The sequence below is a fragment of the Pangasianodon hypophthalmus genome, chromosome 14 (genome assembly GCF_027358585.1).
Source record: "Pangasianodon hypophthalmus isolate fPanHyp1 chromosome 14, fPanHyp1.pri, whole genome shotgun sequence".
In the NCBI taxonomy this organism is placed as follows: domain Eukaryota; kingdom Metazoa; phylum Chordata; class Actinopteri; order Siluriformes; family Pangasiidae; genus Pangasianodon; species Pangasianodon hypophthalmus.
The window spans coordinates 14,272,359-14,288,138 of NC_069723.1; the positions used below are offsets into that span (position 1 = coordinate 14,272,359).

The 15,780-nt window shown below is 38.9% G+C and overlaps 1 protein-coding gene across 4 annotated transcripts; it reads left to right on the forward strand.

Annotated features, from left to right (window-relative positions):
• The first annotated feature begins 892 nt into the window (after positions 1-892).
• Positions 893-13,349, forward strand: eif4h (eukaryotic translation initiation factor 4h). Of its 4 annotated transcripts, XM_026934789.3 has the most exons (8): positions 909-1,036; positions 7,668-7,858; positions 7,950-8,014; positions 8,093-8,183; positions 9,562-9,633; positions 10,011-10,151; positions 11,032-11,147; positions 12,365-13,349. In XM_026934789.3, the coding sequence occupies exons 1-8, from the start codon at positions 978-980 to the stop codon at positions 12,368-12,370; spliced, it is 741 nt and encodes a 246-aa protein (XP_026790590.1). In that variant the 5' UTR covers positions 909-977; the 3' UTR covers positions 12,371-13,349. The 4 variants fall into 4 exon arrangements, with proteins under 4 accessions (XP_026790592.2, XP_053095538.1, XP_034166539.1 ...); XM_026934791.3 differs by lacking the exon at positions 9,562-9,633 and having other exon boundaries at positions 893-1,036; positions 7,671-7,858; XM_053239563.1 differs by lacking the exon at positions 12,365-13,349 and having other exon boundaries at positions 893-1,036; positions 7,671-7,858; positions 11,032-11,816.
• The last annotated feature ends 2,431 nt before the right edge of the window (positions 13,350-15,780 follow it).

The window sequence follows — 15,780 nt, forward strand, 5'->3', positions numbered from 1 at the left end:
GTCAGGCACTGATGTTAGGCGAGGAGGTCTGGGGCGGAATCAGTGTTTGAGGTCAGGGCTCTGTGCAGGCTACCTGAGTTCTTTCACACCATGTCTTCATGGACCTTGCTTTGTACACAGGGGCATTGTCATGCTGGATCAGATTTGGACACAACTGTGTGCTTCCACGTTTGTGGCAACGGTTTGGGGAAGGCGCACATATGGCTGTGAAAATCAGGTGTCTACATAGTTTTGGCCATATAGTGTACCTGGTTAGTGGTGGTCATGTTGTGGTTCCATTAACTGATAGATGGGTTTTAATGGATTTATTAATGGACTTCTTTGTCTAATGTTTTCTGGTAAAGTGTTGATTATGCATACTGTTTAATGATGATTTTTCTGACTAGGGAAATGCAGATTGTCCTATTCAGGCTCTGATCAACCCAAACAAAGCCACTTCCGGCTTTACTGTTAAACACTGTTGGTGGCTGAAATTAACCTGGGCTTGTAAACATGTATGACTTTTGTTCATCCTGAACGTTTATTTATTTGGGTGAAAACTGATCTAAAATACAATATATGAACAAAGAAACGCTACTTTTTCTGTACACTATTAAAAAGCACCAAGTACCAAATTGTTGAATGTTCAGTTAAACTCAGAATGTATAACATTATCCTTTTACTAGATTTTCTGCTAGCCGGTATTTGCATTTTGCTAACGATATCCCTTGTAATGCTTTCTACGCTTTGCCTGATTCAAACATCATTCGTTCTCCTTTATAGTTTTTTTTTCTTTTTCAAAAAAATTCTAAAAAAAAAAGTACATATACGCCATACACATTTGTTTTATCTTTGGAGGACTTATTGATGTACAATTTTTCTCACAGATCTTACATGTGTGAAATTTGTGCAGGCATGACCGAGACAGCTAACCCGCACAGTGGTATATTGAAGGCCCCCTTCTAGCAGACTGCTTTCTCTGGACAGCAAACACGGACATGGCGGATTATGATACCTACGATGACCGGGCTTACGGTAGCTTTGGTGGCGGAAGAGGGTAAGAAAAATATTTGTCTGAAGAACGGGAATTCATGCTGTCGGTTGCCGGTTCGGCGGGGTTGAGGCGGTGCAGGCTGGCGGCCGGCGGGGGCAGTGGGTGAGAGCGGGCGCAGGCCCGGGCGCGCTGAGCGCTGTGGGGAACTGCGCTCCCCGGCATGATGAATGGGAAGTCGCTCACTGGAAAAACGCAAGCGCGGGGATTGGCGCTTCATCCATTTGTGCGCGAGGGATCACTCGATCGCCTTGTACGATGCGTTTTTCTTTGTGGTGAGCTATCAGTGCTAAAGCGTGAAATACCCGACTTGATTCGGGTGGAAGGCTTTTGCCAACGAGGCAGTTGGCGCCAGGTATCCGCGGTGAAGAAAAGCACAGCCCACATGGACTGCGAGCTGTGATGCACATAGCAAGCGAAGCGAAGTTAGCGATTTCGCGCCCATCTGCGATTTCACATACTATTTAGATCTGTTTTATGGGCTTGTTTGCACTGCAGTTGCGCTTGAACCTGTAGGTGAAACGTGATCGCTGCATGGAGGCTAACTGTAGCCGGTTAGCTCTGAGTCTCAGGGAGCAGCTCTGCATGGTGGGTGTAGAAATCAGGCCCTGCTGCACTTCACTCTACACTGACATTGACTAGCACACTTTCTGTACATCACAGGTTTGTACTCCATCTGATCTCCTAAAGAGTTTACAAAACGCAGATTTTAGTCATTTTTTCCTGGTTGTCGAGCAGCCAAGGTTGCGGATTTACTGTTTTTTTTAATGCTGTAATTGACGATGTCTTGACAGAATTTCATTTCATATGAAGTCCAGTTGTTTTTAAAAAAGAAAGAATTTCATTTAAGACTACATGATGGCCCGAATCTTCCGTTAGCATGCGATGAGCTGCATGTGAAATCATCTCACCTCACGTGGGATGCAGTTAAAGATGGACTCACGTTGTTTTGCAGGAAGTTTATTCCATCCTGCACTTGTTCATGATCATGTTCATGTGAAACTAAAAGTTGCTTTGCTCAGTGCAGCTTTCTGCAATCCCAGTATTTTGATAATGATTAACCAACCATATATTGCACTGCCTTGTAATAAGTGGCTCTAACTGTTGACTCATCACAGACATCATTTACAATCATTAAAATGATTTTGTGCTGATTTCATGTGTACTTCTGAATAAATATAAAAATCACAAGTAATAAGCTGTTTTATGATGTTATGAGGAAGATTAGAAGACCTGCAAAAACCAGAGTTTCCGTGTGACTGCAGAACTGGCTTCTTCTTCTTCTTCTTCTTCTTCTTCTTCTTCTTATTATTATTATTATTATTATTATTAGACTGTTTTCATTGTTGAATAGTCTTCAGTTTGTTACTGAAGGAATAATACACATTAACACATTTGATTGAAAGAAATTTTGTCATGGAGAACCCCACAGTTTCTTGCAGCCGCTTGTAAAAGAACCGGCACTAACAGCTTTAGGAGCTTTGTCCTGAAACCTTTTGTATAAAGCATTTGTGCTTGCTTTTGTTTAGCATTTGCAAATGTACTAATATTGATGAAACATAGAAACTGGAGTGTTACATGGTAGGGTAGAGCCTAACTGGCTTTTTATTCTATCTGTCTATCTATCTATCATTGTTACATATAATTACTAGACTTTTGATTACAGTTTGGTTTGCTTCAGTAATGTAACTTTAATGACACAGGATCATTACGCATATAGATATTTACACCATATATATTAACATTTTCACTTGTTTTAGGTGGGGTGAAGCTAGGAATTTTCTCACTTAAACATGAGAATTTGTCCATTTATGCTTACGTTTAGGTTATATAAATGACATGGGTTGGCTGTCTGCTAGATGAGAAGCACAAAGACACTATTCTTTCTCAGAGAGGAATTTTTAAGCCACTGTGCCATTTGTTTCATTTGTTCTGTAAGTTGCATGGAAACTTGTTGTTTACAGTACACAGTATATTATTCACAGCCGTGGAGGTTGTGAATCTTCTTTTTTTTTTTTTTTGTTTAAAAGATATCTTATGATTTTAAATAATGATCATGTGTAATCCAAATAGTTCCAAATAGTCAAACTTGCTCCCCCCAACCCAGATACAGTCAGTTAGCCCTGCACAGAAAAGAGCGCAGTGGTGCTCAACAGTTAAGGCTCTGGGTTCCTGATCAGAAGGTCGGGGCAAGCTGCCACTGTTGGGCCCTTGAGCAAGGCCCTTAACGCTCCCTGCTCCAGGGGCACTGTATCATGGCTGACCCCAGCTTCCTAACAAACTGGGATGTGCGAAGAAGAGAATTTCACCCTGCCGTAATGTTTATGTGACAAAATAAAGGCTGCTGCTTCTAAAAAAATTCATTAAATTTATTAAAATCACAATCTCAATTGGTTTCTCAAAGCAGTTTGATTTAAGAACAGAGCAGATAATACAACATTTGCACTTCTGCAACCTTTGCATAAAACTGAGCGCCACTAGAGAACATAACAACCTTTGCATAAAACTGAGACCCCCACCACCACCACCATATTTGCTGATAAGTGCAGAGAGTGAACAAAGAAAAAGGGGAGAACCAAAGTTTAACAGCTGCAAGTGAATTTTATAATGATCCAAACTCCTCCTGGTTATAAGAGAAGGAAGACATGTGTCTTATACAAATAAAAATAAAAATAGAAAATAAATTTCATATTATGTACTGAATGTTAAATTCCCAGTTACTAAGCAAACAAAGACTAAAAACATAAAATGAATGGAGTGAGTGAGTCACGGCTGCACATGCAGTCTCACGCAGAATCTGCCAGTGAAGCTTAATGTCTTGTGATTTTCTGGCGGCAGAAGAACAAATCACAGCAATTATTTAGCCAGTTTCCTTTTATCTTTGGGAAGACTCACTGCACTGTTTGTGGGACAGTTCGCCGGATAGATATGTCTAAATCAATAATCCAAGTGTAGACAAGATGTCATTCCCAATCATTCACTAGGAAAATGTAGCTACGACTCATCACCGTAATAATGCAGGAATTTAAAAAGTTTTCTCTGCAAAAATCGGTCAAACAATTGCGATCTTAATTCAAAGGCAAAAAAAAAAATTCATAATTCTTGTTTAATTGTAAGAATCATGCAGCTATACCTCCAATAAAACCAGAAGCCTGCTGTTTGGTGGATCATTTCATCCCAGTTCAGCTTCTCCAGGTCTAAAAATTTGGCTCATTTTGGCCTCCTCCAGAAACCTTCTACTCATAACGACAATATCAAGCTTCTTTTTAGTTAGTCTAATGTAATACAAAGGAATTTGCAGTGTGACAGTGATTGGGAAAAGCCCAAACCCCTCAAACATCATCAGAAATGGGCAGCTTTCCTTCTGTGTTAGCGTCAGATACTTTGCGTTCCCTGTAGATACATTTCCTCTGACACCAGTGGAATGTCTCTGGCATGTTGGACACCTTCTGCATGTGTCTTCTTTGCCAGCACAGACTGGCAGTGACACAATTTCTATTTGAATTTCACCGATTTTTCCTTCACGAGGAAGCGTAGTTCTTTTGCAGATCCGTTTCAGCAGGTGTAGCATGTATGCCCATTTGTTTGGTTTAGTATAGTGCATTATAAAACCATGCACAGACACAGGGTTGTGAGCTCTATAGTGCTGGGGAGTGATGTCTTCCATTCGGGAGCTGACTGCTAGCTTTATAATACACAAAAGATTATAAAACTGTTAGCGCAGAACCCTCAGAGGAAACACAAATCATTTTCTTTCTGAGCCACTTCAACAAAGGAAAATTAGTTCCACTGAAACAATTTGTTTCATTTTCTCGTAGCCATAAGCATGTTTGCAAATATTCATTACAGCAACATGTTAGAATACTTGTGTTAGGATTGGCACAGGTTTTAGTCTAGTTACTGTCAGTGTTGCTGAATGGAATTGTGTAATGTTCTAATTTTGTTGTTCATGCAAATAGGACTGGGCAACATAGCCAAAGATGATGTATCGTAATATTTTAGGTGATAACTCTGGATATCATGGTATACACATTTTAATGCAGAGCAGAAGTGGGCCTTTTCTCAATCTCAGATCTTTTTGTATTTATGAGACATTGTCTGGCTTTAAATTCCCCATGAAATGGTGTCTTGGCTGTGATTTGCATACGTTGACATACTTCTTTCTGAAACATGACGTCAGAGTAAAGTGCTTGACTGACTTGCACAACAGCCAATAACATTTGAGATACGCCACACCCACACCGAATTTATATTATTTCAGTTGTATAAGAGATTATTTAGAGCCTTTTACTTATTCTTACGGATGGAGGAGCCCTGGCGGCGTATAAAGATGGAAGTAGTGGTCTCGATCGGTCTTGAACAGCGCTGAGTTGGTAAAACATCGTAGAGAATGTCACATAACCGTGACCTCGTACAAATTCCACCCTCTTCAAATCCGATAACAACTTTTATTTCTCTCTCTTTCCTCAACCAAGGGACGGTTGGAAAAGTAAATAGTGTGGGACAACACACAGCCATAAGTGCACAGGCAAACCATCTTGTCTGCTAACGAGCTACTAAGAACCGCCTCCCGAGGCGGGACATGTATGGCTCTAGAGAGAATTTAATAGGATGTTCATAAAGTTTTGACTAGATATGAATAATCAATATATATATTTTTTTTATTGTTTTCCTGGATTGGATTTATTTATTTTTTTTCTCTTCCCCCAAGTATCTGATTGTTGCGAGTGCAAGAACCTTAACTGAAAATACTTGAAAGAACTGAGCGACTAAAACCGCTAGTCCTGGCTAAAGTGATTTAACATGTGATTTTGTAGTGAAGAGTGGGACAGGTAAAGCAGCACTCCCAGAAGTAATAGTAACTACTTTTAGTGTAAGTTGCTGGTTAGAAAAGGTGGTGAGTAAAAACACAGATCTAGAAGGTTATGTGAGGTGAATGCTGAACTGCTTTCAGACTAAAATGGAGCAGCGTCTATAAATGACCAGCATGATTAAATATGTCCCAGCCTGATATGATGTGTGAATGCTGGTGTATAAACTGTTTGAATATCTGAGCCAGGTCTGCATACAAATATGAAACTGTTCTTGTACACACTGGCTGTTTGATTCACTAGCTGTCACTGATCAGATATGTGTGGACTAATGCTTACTGGTGTTGGTGAAACTGGGACTACAGGGATGATGTATATGTCGTCAACTTCTCCGCAGAACAAGATAAGCAGCACAAGCATTGTTTTTTTGCACTACATTTTCAGATCACTACTTTGGATGTTGCATTTAGTCCTATAATTATAAGCAGTGAAATCCAAAATATCTCACTTAAATTTGTTAATCTAATATTTGAATTGTTTACTATATGGAGCTGTAGAAAACTCATCATAAGTTAAATACTCATCATACTACCTACATCTCCCTTCTCCCCCAATGTCAATTCCCACCCACTAATTCAATTCAATTCAGTTGTATTTGTGTAGCGCTCTTAACAACAGACATTGTCACAAAGCAGTATTACAGAAATAAATACGTTCAGGATATAAATTGTAAATGTATGAATTTATCCCTAATGAGCAAGCCAGAGGCGATAAGGAAAAACTCCCTGAGACAATACGAGGAAGAAACCTTGAGAGGACCCAGACTCAAAAGGGAATCCATCCTCATCTGGGTGACAGCAGATTATTACTGCAATTATAAATAAATCTCTTCTTTAACTGTGTACTACATGGACAAATAGTGCAATTGTGCAACCAGGAAACTGCTTACAGTTTTAACATGAAGTCTGTTTACTGTTGCTGAGTCCTAGTCCTGCACCAGTATAAACATTTACTCTTTTGCACTGAGAAGCCGAATATAGTCTGAAAGGTTAGATGCACTCTGCTTATTTATTTGATTCAGTAAACCTGACGTGGAAATGGTGGCGCTAGAGCTGTTTGTACATGACATAAACATTAACTTGCTATATAACTTCTGCAAAATGGAGCACTGAAAAAGCTGGCTTTCAACACTACATAGTGCAATTCACTTTAAGAAGTGGGGAAAAAAATACAAAGCTTACTATAAATTCTGCTTTAAACAATTGTGCCAAAAACAGACAACTATTTAGGCACGTTGTGAAACAGACAGGACAGGTATGGCAGGTGGCCTGCTGGCAGACGTGGTTAGATCCCCAGAATTGCCCCAGAAATGGTTTCTATGGTTAATTCAGTAGTTTATCTGGGTCAGTAAGGAACATTTATATATACTGCCATGTACACTAATATGCTTAGAATGTTACACTTTTATTTATTTTTTGATTGTTATTCTGCTGTCATTCTAAAGAAAAATTTGCCATTTCAGATCGTTTTATTCAAGCTTGAGAGGACAAAAAACACACTCAAACATAAGCATATCAAGCAATCCGTGTTTAACTTTTCGTATCATTTCTGACCAAATCAAATGAATTGTATTCTGTATTAGAAGTTTAAGCTCCTTATTATTGGTGCCTGCAGCAGTTGTCACATTAATTGAGCCTTAGTATTGATGACTTGGAGATAAAATCAAATTGAATTAGGAACTTCTGTAATATTGTACTAAAGAATGCATGATTATTGAGAATACTTAGAAAGTAGGAAGTTTGCTGATCAGTTGTGCTTTCGGACAGAAGACCTCGAGGTGCAGGCGGCCCAGGCGGACCCCGCAAGCAGAAGGAACTCCCAACAGAGCCTCCATACACAGCATATGTAGGCAACCTGCCCTTCAACACAGTACAAGGAGACATAGACGCCATCTTCAAAGACCTCAGCGTGAGGAGTGTGCGACTAGTCAGAGACAAAGAGACCGACAAGTTTAAAGGTGAGTCACAGTTAAAAGCTTAATAATAATTTAATAAGAAAACGTCACTGTCTGCTTGCCATGAATACATTTGTTCTGACCTTCCTTTTAGGTTTCTGTTATGTCGAGTTTGACGACTTGGAATCTCTAAAAGAGGCTTTGACGTATGACGGAGCTGTGAGTAGTTTGTATTTCTGTAAAATAACAGGTAAGTAGTAATACAGACTGCGCTGACATGCTGGCTCTCTTTTACAGCTGCTTGGAGATCGATCACTGAGGGTGGACATTGCCGAGGGCCGGAGACAAGAGCGAGGCGGTGGATTTGGCTTCCGAAAAGACGAAAGAGGTACTGGTCATAAAACATTTCATCTTTTCATAAATTCATAAGACACTTTTTTTTTTTTTTTTTTTTTTTTTAGCAATAACTCTGTTTCAGATACTTAAGTCTTCACTTTACTTGGTCTTTCAATCACCATTGCCTACTCAAATCCAAGTCTTAGTAAGAATGAGTGACAAATCAGTTGGCAAGAAATGTAAAACAGCAATCTCAAATCATGCCTTTGAAAATTATATTAGAATAACTAAAGCTCAGTGCTGTTGCATTTTAATGATTTAATAAGAGCATTGTGCACTATAATGCAAGTCATACGACAAGTCCTTGCATGAGGCATACCTAAACTAAATCGACGTAAACTACGTATTCACTTTCGCAAAAATTAAACAAAGTGGAGTTCAGATGATGTTCGCAGAGCATTAGAACATATTTGCTGCTTGAATAATGCTGCGTGATATTTACTTCTTTCATTCATTCATCATCAGTCAGGTCAGGATCATGTTGGTTCAAATTACTAATTTGTTTATATTTTGAGAATGAGTACTAGAGAGGGTAGGATTGGTAAGAATTCCTTCAGGAATTCTCATAAAAAAGCTCCTGATTTTATATTTTTCTTTTTCGTAATTCAACCAAATGAACTGTTATGCTGTATATCTGTTCAAATAGTGCAGTCGTGACTCTATTACTGAATCCCGTAATACATACTTTTATAAAAATTAAAATAACTGTGATCAGCGTATCCATATTTGTGATTAGTCACACTTAAAAGTGGCTTATTTTGTGTATTTTTAGGTCACTGGGTAAAGATGTAGGTTATTTGAAGGGTAATACATTTTTAAATCATATTAATAAGAATATTTACCTAATAGTCACTGAAACCATTCAACTAAAGCATTACAAAACCATCAATATAACGGTTTTATGAGTAAGACACACAGTGTAGGGAGTGCATCTCCTATGTAGTTCTTTTTGTATCCCTCACTTGCTGAAGTATTTGCATGATTTGATTTGTAGGCTGTACTTCATTCCAGTGTTATTTAACTAGAATTTTACGTCTAAGCCAAATAACTTGGATTTTAGTAGGTGACTGTTCACTTCCTGCTCATTCTTCATTCACTACAGTCTTTCGTTTCCCTAATTTTCTTCTAATAGCAAATAATCCTACATCATAGGCTTCCCTGATCTCTCTTCTTAGCTTCACTTACAAGTGAACTGTTTTCCCAAGGCTGCCTTTCTGTGAAAATGGTTCCACCTTTTCTAGCAGTGTGACTAACCAGGGCATGGCAGGAGGTCACTTTAGCAGAACCAGTGTGTGTGGGTGGCTCTCTTCTGCCGCACACCTTTCCTTAGATTGCAGTGTGTTTTAAACGTAGCCCCATGTGCATTTCAGGCCGCGGTGGCTCACGGGGGCCCAGAGGAGGGGGACGAGACTCCAGAGACGACTACGACCACTCAGGAGGAGGTGCGATGAGTGGGAACAAAGGCACATGGACAAAAAAATAAAGCCTGTTGTACAGGTCTAGCTGGTAGCTTTAGAATACCCTCAGTCATAGAAAGAGATGCTGTAATTTTCCCTTGTCTTTTCCATAGATGATTGTTTTTTGTTTTTATCTTCGTGATATCATAGGGAACATCTCATTGCCATCAGTCATACTGTTACAGTTTCACTGCTGGTGTGGAAAGAGATCCCTTTTAGAAGTTGTCTATAAATACTGATCTGACATAAGAGCTTTATTTTAATTATTTTGAAGCAATTATTGTAGATCAGTATTTTGGTACAACTTGTGTTTTAGAGGTGTTGGTGCATGCATTAAACTCTGCTTTTTTTCCCAACCTCAGGGTATAGAGATGATGACTTCATGGGTGGGAGGAGTCGTGGAGGCAGTCGTCCTGGCGACAGAAGGGGCGGCGGTGGAATGGGCCGCTACAGAGACGGACCTCCACGTGGAGGCCCGACAGACTTCAGAGAACCCTCTGATGGTGTCATAGATTTATTCATGCTTCAATTTTATGCATATTATTTCTATAAGAGATGAGAATGCTTGGGCAGATCTTGTCTTTTAATTACTGCTAAAAATGCAGTATTTATAAGTGGTGTTATTCTTGGCATATTTTTGGATTTGAGGCTGATGATGATAATAATAAGAGTACAAGATGAAACCACCTAAAATTTGTCTGTTTGGTGGAGGAATATCAAAATATATACAACTGGGTGACAAATTAAAAGAAAAAATGGTGGCTCTGTTATGCTATGGAGGGAAGCTTCTGCAAATCAATACAAACTTATTCAGGCTGATCACATTTATTCTTTGAAATATTTCTATCCTGATGAGACAGTGCTCTCAACCACCATCTAAAAACAGTCGAAGGAAGAATTGTGTTCATCCCTCCTGTACCGTTCCGGAGACTTCTGAGAATCTGTGGCATGGTGCACTGAAGCTGTTCAACACCTTACTGTGATACTTTTTCATTTTTTCTTTAAATTGTCACCTGTCTGTACATTAGCTTAATGTGCTTGGTATTTCCTTTTTTACACAAACAGCACTGTAGCACCCCCTGTTGGTGGTGTCTAGTTAAGCTTTTGGATCTGTTGCCCTTTACCTCAGCTGAGTCACTTGCTCAGTCATTATTTTAATCCCATTGTCAGGCCGGAAAAATATATCTACGTTTTCCATTAGCGCACAGTTCGGCATTGCTTGTGGCAAGCTCACAGTAGTGTGCTTTACCACATTGTCACTTTGCAGTACAAAGTTGCAGCATCTGATAGCTGAGGACATAAGTGTTGTAGAATCTGTAATGTATAGCAATGTTGGCTTTATTTGGCTAAATGCTGGCTGTATTTGTTTTCTCATTTCTCCAGAGGAGCGAGCACAGAGACCAAGGCTACAGTTGAAGCCGCGCACAGTCTCCGAGCCCCTGAACCAAGTGGCCAACCCAAATTCGGCCATCTTTGGGGGTGCCAAACCCAGGGAGGAGGTAATATCCAAAGACAAACACTAAAGAGACTGCAGCCTCCCTCAGTACACTGAGATGGATGGAAGGATGGAGGGAGGGATGGAGTGGGAGGGGGGCCAGTGGAGAGTGCAGGACCAGGACAAGAAGACAAAATGGGGGAGAGAGAAAAAAAAAAAAGTATCATCATGCCAACAGGAATATGATAAGACTCGGTCATCGTTCTTAATAGTTAGAGATGAAACCCTTCTTCTTCATAATCCAATTTGATTTGAATATATTTATTCAAGAAGGAAAAATATGATTAAAATCCATACACTTTCATGACACAGTTGCACACACAAGCATACACAAACGAGCAGCTCGTGAATGCATGTCAAACTGATCAATCGTTTTTACGTCCACCTCTGCTTCCCTGTAAATAGTGCCTGCTCTGTACTGTAGTTTGTCAGGGGAAAGCTCATTCACATTCTTTGTGGTGCAAAAAGGGTTTGATATAGCTGCTCTCTTAAATGGAATCCAAACTGTTTTAAATTTTTTTTAAGTCAATTGCTACTCAACTCTCCCATCACTGTTCTGTGCAGTTGTAACAATGCAGTTTGGATGTGGAATTAATTTGATACAGCCTCTTTCCTTGCAGGAGGTTATAGATACATGTAACTTGTGCTTTTCAATAAATTTTTGTGCCGGTGATGCAGGTTATACTGTCAGTGGATATTTCCCCTGCCTTGCCTTCAGTCCCTTTTGGGGTTTTTTTTGTTTTTGTTTTTTTTAATGTTACCCCTGGGAACATTGTAGATTTGATGTTTTCAGAGGAGGCACAAGCAGTTTTATGTCCTGCATGGTCAGTGCACCAGCTCTCACTTGTTTGTGGAGATCCCTCCTGCTTTTAAAAAAAAAAAAAATTTAAAAAAAAAAAAAAAAAAATTGAATGCACATTGGGTTACTAGGATGGTGCTGTCCTAGCCCTGGTTGTGTTTAATGGAAAATTGGCTCAATAAAGCTGTGTAGTAGAATTGTACAAGCAGTGTTCAGTTTTGGGGTGAATGTAAGATAGAACATTTAATGAACAGAAATGATGAAGTTTCTTTTATTAGCTTACTGCAATCTCCTGTTCACATGGGGCTGATTTTGTTATTTGGTCACATTGTTCATCAAACTATTAGGTGTTACCTTTCAGCCTTTGTGAAACAGGCCCTTGTGAAATCATTGTTCTTATTTTTTTTTTTTTCTTGTTTAAGCATTGATATAGCCGTGTGGCTGCATTATTCCGGAAGGCTAGACTGGATCTACGGGCTTTGGCCAGCAAAAAATCTTTCAAGGTGCCAAGCTTCTCCGCTTGGCTAAAGAGAAGATGATTGAAAACAGGCACGGCATGGGTTAACACCCACCCGTGACTATCTGCTATAAACGAACTTCCTACCCACCTAAGCGAGACTCTGAGGACAGTCACATCAGTTTCATTCTGTTGCCTTTGGGTAAGGACCTTACAGTATGTGCTTTTGTCTCCTTTTCCCAAGGCATTGTCATGTTAAATCAATTTGAAATGCGTGAAAACAGTAATAATTGCTACCCCTTTGTGTCTTCTGTATTGCTTCCTAACTTGCTGCTCAGTTTTTTGAAATAACATTTTAGTTTCCACTGTCTTAAACATTAAACGGCTTAAATGTTAGGATTCTGAAATCTGAATAGTCGTTTGTTTTTCATACGTAATTCAACATTTTGGAAGATTTTTTTGACCATGTCTGTATAATCCAGGTGAGAAATGCTTTCTGCGAAAAAGATACAGCCACACCGTGAGTAGAAGAGTGAAATGAAAGCATGATGGATATGAACATGGATATCAGCTACAGTGTCAGTCAGGCTATTAACTTTCACAGCATGTACTTCATCCAAAAAAAAAAAAACAAAAAAAAATAGTGTTAGCTGTGGATCTCTAACACAGTCAGTAATACTGCCTTCACATAGGAAACTTATTGAAGAAACATCACACACATTTCCACTTAAGGTGACATCAGGCACTCGTATTGTCTACTATTAGATCAAGTATAGAATTCTCTTTGGGTATCCATGTGTTGCAACCATTTTATTTTACATTTTACTGAACGTGAAAAAACGTAGAGCATTTTCTTACTGTACTATAAAAAGAATTGGCTGTTTTTATTCTTTTGTTTTTCTTTTCATTTTCCTACACTGTTTATGGCAATAAAATGTATCATCTTGAAAGTGTTTCAAATGAATATCATAACTGAATGTCACATTTACAGCACATGAGAGGTTCATGTTCAACAGCTCATAAATAACCACAGCTAGCTGGGAACATTTTTCTTAAAGCTGGATTGGGACCCTGGTGGTTTAAGAGAGTGTTCACCTCATCTAATTCATGACTCCAGCATCACACTACACACATCTTTTAGCTGTTTGGTTGCACAGGTACAATATGCTGTTTTAATCTTTCATAAAGCAGGGTAGTTGGAGGTTCAGTATATTTGTGTGTTTTGTAAAATCCACGTTTATAACAGAACAATTAATACTTCTTTCGTAAGGACTAGGCAAAGCATCTACACCACGAGTAGAATTTAGCTGAACTAAAAGTTGAACTAAAGGTTTGTGATACATTATATTGCCGTTATACCACAGCGAGATCTGATGGGTCAGAAGGTGTTGATTCATTTTTTTTTTTCCACGGCTCTGACAGTACTTCAGGATGCAAGACAAATCACAGGATTATATTAATGTGCTTGCTTAATAGATTATTAATAATCTGGGTAAAGAATTTATTTAATAAATACAAACAAAATTGTTTATGGTGAAGCTTGGAGATGTTTAAACTTGAATGGAAGGAGTCTCCAGTGTCAATGCTTCATAACAGTTAGAGGTAATGATGTAAGTTAAGTCATCTTCAAGACAGAGGCTTTTGCCTTTCATTTTTATTTAATTAATTAATTAATTAATTAATTAATTAATCAATCATGACAAGCTGCATTTTTGCCCCTTTAACCTCGAGAGAACAAAGAGAGGCTGGTGAGGAAACAACTGTTTATAGCTGCTATAATTTAAGTGATAATGGGGACTAAAGAGTTTCACAGACATTCCACAACATTAAATAGAAACAAACAAGTAAAAAGTATGTGTTTCTTGTTGGGCCATATGGCTACAAAGCAGTTTTAATAGTCATTTATACATTAAGATTCATATAAAGTATATTCTAAGCTATAGAGATTGGGATAAACTTATGTTGTTTCTTTCAACAGAAAGCCTGCAACTAAATGTACAGACAAACCAAACACAGCATGCCACTTATGACCACTCATTTAATTATCTAAAAAAAAATTTCTTTTGGAGCTTAGACATTATAGAGCCTGTAAAATTAGGAATGAGGATTAGGGCAGCCTGTCTCAGTGCTCTTCAGCTTCTAAACACTAGAGGTCAGAATTAACATTTACATTTATGGCATTTGGCAGACGCCCTTATCCAGAGCCACTTACAAAAGTGCTTTGAAGTCTCTATCAATGGATACATTCTGACACTGGTTCGCTAGGTCACAAACTAAGAATACCATCAGTCCAAAAACTCTGTTGGGGAGGTAATGTAGTAACAAGCGCTCAGACAATACAAATTTTTTGTTGTTGTTTTATTAAGTGCTAACTTAAGTACTTTAGGAAGAGGTCGGTCTTTAGACGTCGTTTGAAGACTACCACTGATTCAGCTGTTCGGACATCTAAGGGGAGTTCACTCCACCACCTAGGTGCCAGAACAGAGAAGAGTCTCGATGCATGCCTTCCTTGTGCCCTGAGAGATGGTGGGACTGCATTCATTTTACCATTCATGCACTAAAACATCCTATTCTATTTCAGTATTCTAAAAGCATGAAGCAAGGGGAAAAACGCTAGAATGTGTGCAGTGGGTTCCCACTTAGACTTCAGCTTCTTCAGAAGACAAGAGTTGCTCTGGTACAGTCGATGTTTACTTCCCAAACTTACTTGTTACTGCGGTGAACAGCCAGGTTTTCGTAGCTCTGTACCATCTCAGTGTGTTCACTTGGATGATAAAGGGCTGGAGAAGACGTCTCAAGCAAGTCCACCACCATCTCCTTTTTCTACAAGATGGTTAAACTGACGCCAGTCTACAAAGCTGTCAGTCAGGCTCCTCTATCCTGCCTCCATCCCGTCACTGTGTTGTCTGAGAAGAGAAGTGTGGTAACATGAAATAAACCATATCTACAGAGTAAATCCAAAGATTAGATTATAAAAGGGACTGGCTTTACTGGAGCATTTGGGTAGTTGTAACCTTTGATACAATTATGACACCATGTGTAGACAAACTACACAGTAACCTTTGACAGTGTGGTATATGACATTAATAAACATGGTCAAAGGTGTTGAAACATTTTGCATCCTGGTACTGAAAAATGTACAGTTCTCATCATGGCTATTGCACTGATTCAAATCCAACTACTCAAACATTAATGTGTTCCAAAATATGTATTTAATGGAGCCATTAGAGCTTTTTTCCCACTGTACTTTGCACCCACACGACACAAAGCAGTTTACTGTGTGTTAAAAGGTTCAACATTTTGTGTCATATTTACAAGTTTTCTTAATTTGAATTAAAAATAGTTCTATTGCTTAAAACTATAATTAAATAACTATTACTG

Excerpts from the sequence above, each read along its gene's own strand:
- eif4h (XM_053239563.1), top strand. The coding sequence starts at position 978 with ATGGCGGATTATGATACCTACGATGACCGGGCTTACGGTAGCTTTGGT. Across the intron at positions 8,015-8,092 it reads CTTTGACGTATGACGGAGCT|CTGCTTGGAGATCGATCACT; the intron begins GTGAGTAGTTTG and ends TCTCTTTTACAG. Across the intron at positions 8,184-9,561 it reads CTTCCGAAAAGACGAAAGAG|GCCGCGGTGGCTCACGGGGG; the intron begins GTACTGGTCATA and ends TGTGCATTTCAG.